At 39.4% G+C, this 11849-nt stretch overlaps 1 protein-coding gene across 3 annotated transcripts in view; it reads left to right on the forward strand.

Annotated features, from left to right (window-relative positions):
- The window catches only part of RYK (receptor like tyrosine kinase), a 64529-nt gene that overhangs the window by 16101 nt on the left and 36579 nt on the right, over positions 1-11849 (forward strand). For all 3 annotated transcript variants that reach the window (XM_075032236.1, XM_075032234.1, XM_075032235.1), the window contains exons 2-6: positions 1261-1382; positions 3152-3251; positions 5043-5177; positions 7454-7510; positions 8979-9123. In XM_075032236.1, coding sequence (XP_074888337.1) covers positions 1261-1382; positions 3152-3251; positions 5043-5177; positions 7454-7510; positions 8979-9123 — 559 coding nt within the window. The remainder of the gene's footprint in view (positions 1-1260; positions 1383-3151; positions 3252-5042; positions 5178-7453; positions 7511-8978; positions 9124-11849) is intronic.

The following is an 11849-nucleotide window of genomic DNA, read 5'->3' on the forward strand; positions in this document are numbered from 1 at the left end:
CAGTTCAATAGTTATCTCTGATTTTTTTTTCCTTTCTTTAAAAAAAAAAAACCAAAACCAAACCTTTCATGATTTCCTAGGTTCTTGGAGTAATTTCAGGATGCCTTAAATGCTGTCGTCTTGGAGTCACAGCCTCTCCAGTTTTCTTGACTTTCTAGCCATAATAAAAATAACTCCATTATTTATGTTCCCAATTGTACTGTGAATATTTTAATTGAACTCAGTTCCCTCTGTGTAGATCATCCTTGGAGCATGCACCTGTGTCTGATTTGCCCAGTTGTTCTCTTAGCATGCCAATATCTTGCTCAGCCTGGATAGCATTTAACTGGGAGCGATGGAGGAAAAGCTGTATAAGACAGGACAAAATGGTACTGATTACAAATACAGTATGGTTTTGTCCTAAGGATATGGAACTGGGATTAATTTTACAACTGCAGGGAAGGGGGTTAACTTGGAGTGCTTACTTTACCACTAACTAATTGCTAATGACACCCAGGGCAAGCTGTAGGGTCCTACCCTGTATTCAGTGTGACCTTGGAACGTGTGCTGCAAAAGATAATGACAGCTTCAGTATTTTTAATATCAGACTATGTGTCTTGTTTAGGAAAATGCACCTTGGTGCTCTATAATAAATAGTTTTGTGGGTCTTTCAATTCTTTAGGTTTATTAAAATGTTCAGAAAGCAAAGGGTAGACATAAAATACTAGTATTACTTCCTGTACAAATGTCATTCCTCCTCTCACTGTGTGCTTTGTGTTATCATCTAATTACCTTGAAGTTAATTCCATAGTGCTTATGTGTCTCAGGCTCAGGAAATGAGCTATTCCAGGAAGAATTACCTGCAATTAACAAGCTGATAATGCAAAGCAGTTTGTTTTGAGTGTACACAGTTGTAAATAAGAGCAAAACTGAACCTGTGACTTCCAGAAGCAGACAGGGGTACATTCAGGAAAGTCTGTAATGATTCTTTTGGAGGATTCTATGAAAAGTTATGTTTCCTTCATTACATTCCAACTTTTACCTGTTTATTAGGCTTGCGGCATCTTTCTGAAATTGTTGCTTTGTAAGAATTTGAAGCACACTTGTTAATGCTGACATGCATGAGCATTGATCTCCAAACCTGCAATTGAATTTATGGACTTGAGGAAGTATTTGCTTAAACATTCAAGTACAAATGGGGCTGGTGGTAGAGTTGTTTGTTCCAATGTATTACTGCTGGTCCTGTTCTTCCCTGTCTTACTCTTTTCTTTCTCATTACAGGTCTTGATGCAGAGTTGTCTTATGTGAGGAATGATGTGGTTAATCACTATGCATTGTCCTTCAATCTCTTAATACCCAGCGAGACCAACAATCTTCACTTCAGCTGGCATGCTAAATCCAAGGTAAGGAAGCATAACTTCTCTGTTTGAGTACTTGATACAGGATCTGTATTGCTTAGTGAATACCAACTATTATAATTTAATGGCTTTTTTCCTTTGCAAAAATTTACGTATGCTAGGAGTAGAAGAATTATTTATGTGATTGCAGGCAGTAGGTTAAGATGATATGTATCCAAACTGTTCCTTTTTTTGGTTTAGAAAGGTTAAGCACTTCTTTTGAAGTATTTTTTTACTTCTTGCAATCTGTGTGTATATGTACAAACTACTGGCTGCGGAATCTCTTCTGGTGGTGCATTGCATACACAGAAGGGGCAGCCATGAACTGAAGCCTCTGGAAATCAAATGTAGAGCAATTGTGTTCTAGAGATTTCTAGAAACATATGTTTGGAGACAAGAAGAACCTATAAAAGTAGCATCTAGTATGTTATTAGTGAGCCTCGATTGGATGGAAAAGGATTTTTGTTTCACTTAATCACTGTGGCTGGAGCATGCAGCAACAGCTGTCATAAAGATTGCGTATGCTCTTACATTTTGAAGGATTTCCAGTTACTTAACAACTTATTTTTGTATATGAAATGATCAGTTTAGTCTCTGCCAGATTATTTTTTTTTTTGAACTTGAGTGATGGTTATTCTTCTGTCCTTAAGCAGGAAAGACTGCAGTAGGAACAGTAGTATTTAACAACTCCACCAATGCAATTTCTGAAGATTCCTTCTGCCAGCGTTCTTCCCTTTGAGGTGTAACTTCTTATGAGATGTGAATTTTGGCCTGCAATGGTATGGGGTAGAGAGCAAGCCAGCCCTTCCACTTGATATCGTATTCCACCTTCACAGGCAGTTCAGTCACTTGCCATTTGAGTAGGACCTTTGAAGGAGTTTTCATGTTACAATTTCAGCCATGAGCTACCTGCATCACTGTCCCTGCCCTGAGTTTCCTTGGGCCTGTCTGTGAATTTTTAATAGGAATTTTTGAGCTTGTGTAGCCCTCTTCCACTGCTGTGATTGCACCACTCAGCATCTTCTGTGCTAAGTTTGTAGGATGGGTGTAGTGCAGCTTATAGGAGCTCAGAAACTGGGTTATGTTTCTACACTTGGCATCTTGACTGAAAAATAAATTGAAAACATAAATGCATCCTATTATGTTTTAGAAAGGGAAAAAAAAATAAACTAATGGGGCAAACAAAGTCAAACCAAATTCGTTCAAGTGAGTATGGAGGGATAGGATGAATTTCCAACAGGAGCTTATGACTTAGTTACAATAGGTCCTGTACTTTTTGATGCAGAATCAGCTTCTTAAGTGGAAACAAAATAAACAAAATCTTGCCTGTAGTTGAATAAACTGTTTGTAAGCAATTTTGGCTGTGTAGGTTATAAAACTGACTAGAGGAAGGGGAATTTTTTTGAATTCCCATAGTTTTAACAAACTGGCTTTCGAACAAGTAAGTTTAAAAGTATCAGCAAGTGAGGCTTGTGGTGTGTTTTTGGGGGTTTTGTTTTTGTTTTTAATATGGCACTTTAAATTCTGCCCCAAATTTTCAAGAATGATTTCAAGAGTGGCTTCTATTTTGGCTTTCTTAATTTGAACTGTTACAAAAGTCTGATACTTAGACTTCATATAAGAAACCTTGAATTTGGGCACCTAAAATCACCAGCATTCTTTGAAAATAAGCTACAGTGGTTTTAATTTCAAGAATTATGAAAAGGTATGTAGCATTTCTTTTTACTGCTGTAGAGATTTCTTACGTGTTTTCTGTCTCCCAACTATTGTTACAGGTTGAGTATAAACTGGGATTTCAGGTAGATAATCCCATGGCTATGGCTATGCCCCAGGCCAACATTTCTCTACAAGGAGAAGTTCCTCGCACACTTTCAGGTAAACTTCCCACCCCCCGAAAGTGCACAGCTAGTGCTGATACTAATAATGCTTTCTGGTGGTACTTTTGTTTTTTCCAAAATGTGTGTAGTGTTGCATAAGACTGTAATTTTTCTGTTAAACCTAATATGTTTACAGGCCTTCTGCAGCAGTTATGACAGCTAAAAGGGTATTACAGATTGAGACTATTAGTCTGAGAGTAAGATTTTTTTTTTTCCTCTCGTTTAGTGGAGGACAGAGATTTTCCTGGAAAGGAAATGCAACATTTTTTTATATATATGTACACACACAAGCTTCCCATTCTCTTTCAACAATAATAATTAACAATTGTGTGAATTTTAAAATCCACGCCTTTTAATTTCTCTAGTATGTAGAGATGACATTTCAAGATATGTGGGAGCTGTTAATACATTAAAGTGCTTATGGTAAGTTTAAAACTGAGAAAACTATTTTGAATATATACTAGCTCCTCCATAGAATTTATACTGGAAACAATTGCATTTGTTGCAGGAAATGTGCAAATGATCATCATTTATGCTTGTTCAAGTATGGTTCCTAGCTGTCTTGTGCTCTGTTAGATACTCGAGGCACAATAAAATATATATTGATGGTTTTGTTGTGTACAACATTTTTGTGAAAGCAGACATGGGAATTAGGCTTGTTGCATCTGCTCTGTTGGCATAAATAATACTGGTATGTAAGCTAGAAAGTAAATAATGTCATATTAGTTTAAGCTTTAGTTCCAGTCAGATTTGCAGAGACCAAAATACTTAATGGTTGTGAAAAAAGCTAACCTTCTGTCCTGGTTTTGTCTGGGTTTGAGTTAATTTTCTTCCTAGTAGCTGGTATAATGTTGGTTTTTGCATTTAGTATGAGAATAATTTTGGTAATGCACTGACGTTTTCAGTTGTGGCTAAGTAGTGTTTATACCAAGTCAAGGATTTTTCAGCTTCTCATGCCCAGCCAGCAAGAAGGCTGGAGGGGCACAGGGTGTTGGGAGGGGACACACCCAGGACAGCTGACCCAAACTGGCCAAAGGAATATTCCATACCATATGATGTCATGCCCAGTATATGAACTGGGGGGAGTTGGCTGAGAGGTTGGGAGGCAGGGGTGGGGGGAAGGCACAGATCGCTGCTTGGAAACTGGGCATCGGTTGGCGAATGGTGAGCAATTGCATTGTGCATCACTTGTCTTTCTTGGGTTATATTTCACGCTCTTTTATCTTCCTTTTCATGATGATGATTATTGTTATTGTAATAATAATATTTTATTTTTACTTCAATTGTTAAATTGTTCTTATCTCAACCCATGAGTTTTACTTGTTTTCACTTCTCCTCTCCATCCCACCGGGGGAGGGGAGGAATGAGTGAGCAGCTGTGCCTGCTTAGTTGCTGGCTTGGGGTTAAACCATGACACCTTCATAGCATTTGAAAAAGCAACAAGGAAAACTAAGTTTTCTGGTTTTCTGTGGTAACGGAGGTTTCTCTTGTGACAGCACTTTAACTCCAAAGCTAATGGATGGCTAATGGTCATTTATCCACAAATAAAATTTTAGTAATCTGTAAACTTTTAATATAACTCACATAACTCACATATTTAAAATATATGTCCTTTAGTGCTTTAATAGTTGTCTGAAATTACATGGCATGAGACTAAAATAGCATTTCTTAATAGCAAGTTCTTTAAAAATGTACATTGTAAACATCATTTAAGAGACTTTTATCATTTAAATGTTCTTTCACCACAATGTCTGAGAAGTGCTCGAACTTAATTGTTGTTTGTTTGCAGTGTTTCGTGTTGAACTCTCCTGCGCTGGCAGACTCGACTCTGAGGTCACAATACTAATGCAGCTCAACTTGACAATAAATTCATCAAAAAACATCACAGTTTTGAATTTCAAAAGAAGGAAAATGTGCTACAAAAGTAAGACATTAAGTTTCAAATATTAAAAAACTTCTAGTGTTAAAGTATGATAGGAAAAGGGAGTGGGAAGGTATAAGATCCAGGACATAAGTAACAGTTCCGGGGAGGGTAGGAAGAAACCAGGTAAAATTTTGCCTTTCAGAGGCAAATGGGTGCTTTTGGTAAAAGCAGAAACTGATGAATGAACAAATTCTCCAAGCGTTCTGCTGCACTGACTGACCTTTTTACATATATAGCAAAAAGCATTTTCTCTGTTGTGCTTGGAAGGAAGCAACTAGTTTCCTCAAAACTGCAGCACTCTGACTATTTAAATTGTTCTAAGAATTACCAACAAAATCTACTTAGTTTATAAATTGTGATAAAATTGGCTATTTAGTGAATTCACGTGTTAGTCTTCGACTTGGAGTACTAAATGATCTTGGTAGATAATACAGACTTCAGAAATCCCAGATTGACTCTTCTGCGTTTTGAGTTGGGAATCTGCAAGCACAGTTTATTCTTGGATTATTACTATTTCCTGTTGCTTCTTCCTAGAAGTATTTTCATAGGAATTGGAAGAAAATTATTTTGGACAATCCCAAGAACTGTACCCTCCTTAAAAATGGCTGTGGTGTCCTGTTCTCAGGCAGCATTTGAGGATGGCCACCTCTCTATTTACATGCTCCTCTTGGCTCTGTTCAGTTTACTTGGAGCCTTTGAGGACAGTAGTAGGCTTTTCGGAGGGGAGTTTGTCACTTCTTTTGGGTATGAATGTCTAAGGATGAACTTCTGGAAGGTGTGGGTGAAAGAGCTAGTGTGGCTTTTTAGCACATAATGTTGTGATACTCATGTTACTTGCATTGATGTTATGGAAAGACCATTCTTAATTCGAAGTGTATCTGTTTTTCTAGTGAAAATGGTGGTCTGGCATTTTTACCTTTATTTCATGTTTTCCTAGGTACTTTTTCAAATGTTCCAAGTGGCAAAGTCAGCACTGCTTATGCATTCATAGCTTACTGAGCTGCTGAATATGCAGAGGAGGTTTCCATAGGCACCACACAGTTATCTTGGTGTGTGAGGTAGAGCTACTTCCTAAATTTTGCAGAAGTGATTCTTACGAAGATCATGTTTCTGTAGGTTCCTAAAAATGAAATGTCAGTGGCTTTTTTGATATATGTTGATTGGTATAGAGCATCTGGGGTTTTCTGATCTAATTTAGTGCATAAGTAAAATATATGCAGGAACTTGCTGGCAGTTTTGCTCAAGGCATTCATAATAGTTCCTCCTAAAGTTTAAAAAAGGGGAAAAAAACCCAAAACCCACAACCAAAAAAATGTCTCAGATTTCTCCCTCTACCAGATTACTTTTTCACAAGTTTATCAGGCTGAACTGGCTTACCAAGGAGTCAGAAGGGGCTGTGCTGGGAAGGAAGCAGCTCTTCATGGCTGCGAGCAGGAAGGAGGATGCACAAGTGGGACTGCACCTTTGCAGCCACAGAAGTCCATTATATTGCCTCAACTGCATGCAGATCCTCAGGGAGGTTCATCTGAAGTCATCTCCACAGCCTGCATTCCCTTGGTTTGCGCTGCTCCTCTTAGTGACCATACTCATAGTAAGCTTAATGAAGATTTATCCCATTTCTAAAGGACTACTTTCACACATGAACCTGAATATTGTCCTTGTGTCTCTTGTTCCATATTTATGAGTATTTAAATAGCCATTAGCTTTTTCACCCTTCAGTTTTAAAACACTTGTGACTGTAGCATCAGCCAAGAAGGCACAGTGCCCATGGGTGCATCTCTTAACTTCTTCCTGGGATGAGTAGTGTTAGACTGGAGCCAGAATTTCTTCCAAAAGGTCAGGGTAGTATTGATTGAACATTCAAGAAATTATTTTCTATCCTGTAGTAACTGATTCTGTGAGGTATTTGTTGTTTAGTGTCTTAGCATACACTCACATACTCTGTACCTCCTCTTTCTACTGTCTGCTGCTTTGGACTTTGGTGGACAAGCCAGAGGGTTTTTTGAGGTAGGTAGATTCAGTGGGTTCAAGCGTGGCCTCAATGGACATATGTATCAGTGATGAAATGTATCTGACCCATGTGTCTTAAGTGCCATGTTTATTACACAGTGCTTAGGTATTTAAAATGGAAATCTAGAGATAACTATAGTCCTTAAGCCAGCTCACCTATTTGGAAAAGCAGATTTGTTTTTCCATAAATGGGGCAATTGACTTCCTATGAAGGGCTACAATAATAAATCTATACCAAACTTAATGTTTTTTTCTCATCTGTCTAGAGCTTGAGCCAGAAGTAAAACCTCCAACATCTGATAAAAACAGCAGCAAGGCTCTCTGTAAGTAATCTTGAGTGTACAATGTACTTCAGGTGTAAAAAATGAAAAACTTGTGATGTTCTTTCTATGAAAACACTCTCCAGGTAGTCTGCACTGTACACAGTATTTTAGTTTATTTTAACTTGGTTGGGGTTTTTGGTGTTTGGGGTTTTTTTTGTAATTAATTATTTTAACTGTGAATATATACTAGTGAAGAGGAAAAAAGCCTATTCCAATTCTCCTAACAACTTTTTTTTTAATCATGTCTTAGGAGCTCTGGTTTCTGTACATGACTCTGATCTATTCTGTTGACTTTAGGACCTGTCTGCTTTGCTGTTTTAACTTGTCAGTATTGAATGAATACAATGAGGTAGTTTCTTTCACTTGTTTTCTAGCTGGAAATATCATTGACTGACTATGCTCAGCCTCTGTAGTACCCAAAATGTAAACATTTTTGCCAAAATGCTTTTGGAAAGTAGTGGAGTGCATTGCTTAGTTTTCTCTTTACCACCCGTTGTCTTCCAGGGCAATTGTTCTCCATGATGCATGATTTAAAATTGGGGATGGCTAGGGCTACTGCTTCTTCCTGCCTCCAGTCCCTCTGACCGTGTTGCTGCTTAACACGAGCTAAAGGCCAGTGCAGCAGACAGCCCTCTGCTGCCAAGGTGCAACTGCAGAATTTTGCCCTAAAACTCACTGCAGTTGAGATTCTTTTGAGAAAGAGGATTAACTGTCCTGTTAACACTCCTGCATAAAGATTCAGGTCAGGGGGCTGTTATCCACCTGTTATACCCTAAAATCAGGAGGAGAAGCTGAAGTTGTGTGCTCTGGCACATTCGATCAGTGAGTAAGCACCACTATCACCCTGCACCTAAGTATTAGTCTCATTTTATTTACTGTATTGGTGTGTGTCATGGTGTGCAGGTGACTCCTGCTCTTCCAGCCCCATCTAGCAAGTCTGTGCCAGTTGCTGCATTGGGGCTCAGCTGCGCTGAAGGCTGGGTTTGTCCATGCTCCTACTGTGTTTGCAGCGTGGTAGCCATGGAGGAGGGACAAGGGGTTGTGTGAGGTAGAACCATCAGGACCAACAAGACCATTTTAGGAGGTTGCTGGCTTGCTTTTATCCTTCAGTAGGAACCCTCCTTTTGTCCCAGTAAATAAATGAAGGTATCGAGTGGCTTGCTGGACCCTGCCCTGCTTTGCTACAGCAGGAACTGTGGTGCCCACTCTTCTGCAGGTTACCATGGTCTGCCTCTGCAGGTGGGCTGCTGCTCCCTGCTTTTGTGGGACCTGGGTGGCAGGGCACTGGGGGCAAGTCTGGGGACAGCAGCAGTGCCCTCCTGACATGTCAGCCTGCTGGGAACTAGCAAAATGTCATCTATTGTGGAGTTTGTTTGGGTTTTTTTGTGGCTTTTTTTTATTTGTTTTTTCTTTTTTGGTTTGGGCTTTTTTGAGAAAGTTTCAGTAACTTTTCACCTTTCTATTTCAGTCGATCCTGTAAACGCAGCTCCCACCACTTCTACCCGTGTGTTTTATATCAGTGTTGGCGTGTGCTGTGCTGTTATATTCCTGGTGGCAATAATATTAGCTGTCTTGCATCTCCACAGCATGAAAAGGATAGAGTTGGATGATAGGTATGTATTCAAGCTTTTCAAGTGCATTTTTGGGGACACTTTTACTCAGATTTGTGGGAGTTCTGGTCTCAAAATGAACACTCTGTAGTAGCTTGCAATTTCTGCTCTTGTTGTCAAGCTGTAGCAATTAGTACCTGTGTAGAGTTGTAGTAAGTGGTGTACAGCAGAAAGGCAGCAGTTGCAGGTGTTCTCCTGTTTAGGGGTTGGGAGGGTTGGGACTCTTGGGTTTTTGCCAGAATAGTTGTGTGGAGGACACAGAGTGGGGAAATTTGGGCAGAATCAGATCTACAGGGATTGTCAGCCTTGAAGGAAAATTTGATAGATACCTGGGCACACTGAAAATGTTAGGGTTTTGTTTGTGGTTTTTTTTTTTAACTGACTTCTGCAGGAGATCGAATTTCAGTTTTCTCTGTTTTGATTGATTTACCAGTATTCACTTTGGCCTTAGGTAAAGTCTGGGGATTACAACTGGTTGGTTATAAAGCTGAAAATGTGGCACTCTCCCAAATATATTTTCAATACCAGAAAAAACAAATTGGCACAGGCATGCAAAAAGGACTTGTAACATGAACCCAAGGGCAATATGGTCAGCTGAGTGGGGATTAAACACTGAGGTGGAAGGGAGGCTGAAAAAGCAGGTGGACTGAGGCTCTGCTGAGGCTGTGTGAACAAGCTGCATCAGATGCAACTTTTCAGAAGCAGGCTGTTTTGAAACTGAATACTTTGGAAAACAGTTGGGGCCTGTGGGTGGTCACCCCTGTTGAAAGGATATTTTGAACTGTTTCTGTTCCTGCCTGCAGCCTCTGAGTAGCTCTTTCTATTTGTCTTCCTCTCTATCCATTCATCTGTTTCTTTCTGTTTTTTTTCCTGCCATTTACTCCTCTCGTGTCCCCAGACCACTTGTTTTTTGGGGAGTGTTAGTATACTAAGTAGTAATGGTTTCTCAAGGCCTGATTATCTAACTTGTCAGCTTTTCTCAATTAATTTGTGCCTAACTGTCTACTGAGGGTTTTTAATCAATAGAAGGTGTTAAAGGATGTGCAGCTTGCTTTAATTCAGAAAGAAAAAGCATTACATCTATGGGGTGTGTGAACAGTGTCATCTGCGAGTTTTTGAGAGACTGTCTCAGCCTAGCATTGTGATCAAATGTCCTTTCAGCCACTCTGTTGTACTTGATTTCTGTGGAGATACAAGTTAAAAATTCATCTAATGTTAATACTCTGTGGTTTGCAGGTGTTAAAGAATTTGCTCTAAATCAGTATATGGCCTTCTGATAATTTCTGTGAAGTTTGTGCAGACAGTGGGATTTAGTTCTTCAGAGAGCCGTGTGATGACTTGTTTTTTGAGCCCAAAGGTGCCAGACCTGACAAAACCTTGGATGGGCTCTTGGGTAAGACCTGTGGTCAATTAGTGTCATAGCAAAGGTGCAACAGAGGCAAAATGTGCCTGAAAAATCAGGATCTGTGGAGTTTTGTTTTCAGAATGGGCAGCGTGCACAGGAACCAGCAAAGAGACTGCGAGGTGATGTTTCAGTGCTTGGCTGAGAAACTCCTTCTGTGTTATAATTTAGCCTCAGTGTTATGCACTAGCATTACATATGATCAGTGACTGCTTGATATAGCAACTAGTCAAGGAGCTTGTGAGCGAAGAAACAACTTTTGATTTGATTTTGAATAGCAAGCTCAAAACGTTGCTGTAAAGGGGTCCTGAATCGAAGATGATAACGTCATCAGGGTTAATGACCTCCCAGGAGCAACAAAGGCTGGAAAACCCACTGCTATTGCTGTTAATTTCAAAAACCAGAACTAAATAAAAATGGGGAAGGTTGTTAAACAGAAGCTAAAACCAGGCAGCTGAGTTTACAGGCTGCACATGGACTGTTTAAGAAAATTGTATTGAAAGTTCAGAGCAAATGCTTGCATACCTCCTATCAAAGGCACTTGAAAAAGTGCCAAAGAAAGTTAGCATGGCTTAACAGCAGGATAATGGAGGTTATTAAAAGCAAGAAGGCATCGTTCAAAAAGCTGATGTGGTATGCAAGTGAGAAAACTAAGAAAGCTCATAAACCATGAGCAAGTTAAACCTAAAAACCAGAATGAAGCTAACAAAAAAGGTACTTTTTCAAACTTGCAACAGGCATAAAAAGAATAATTCCTTTTTCAAACTTGCCTGCAGCAGGAAGCCAGCCAAAGAAATCTGTAGGGCTAGTAGGTGATCAAGTTACAAAACGAGTTTCCAGCCATAGCAGGAAAACGAAATGCAGGTTCCGCATCACTGTTTAATGCAGTGACCATGCCAGGACACTTCTTTCTGGGGAACTCACTGGAGAGTGGATCATATTGAAGCAGCGTGTAGATGCAACAGTGCAAACAGTTAAAATAAGCAGCAGTAAGTTGCCAGCACCAGAGAATATTCATTCAGAAAGTCTAAAGGAAGTGAAAGTCGAGTAGCTAGACCAGCAGCTATGGCTTTTAACCTCGTGCTAGAAACTATGCTGGAAGCCTACAAGTAGAAGACAGTGACTGTGGGAATAACTTTAAAAAAGGTTTCCAGAGAGATCGAGGCTGGCTATAAATCAGTAAGCCTGATGTTTGTATTGTGAGAATTGGTAGATTCTGTTCTAAAGAAAAAATTCAGCAGGTGCATCAGTGATTATGATATAATGGTGAAGAGTTGACTTGGCTTACCTTTTTTTTTTTTTTTTTTTAAAAGAAGTTTTGCTTCAG

Source organism: Buteo buteo, chromosome 7, assembly GCF_964188355.1.
Source record: "Buteo buteo chromosome 7, bButBut1.hap1.1, whole genome shotgun sequence".
In the NCBI taxonomy this organism is placed as follows: Eukaryota; Metazoa; Chordata; class Aves; order Accipitriformes; family Accipitridae; genus Buteo; species Buteo buteo.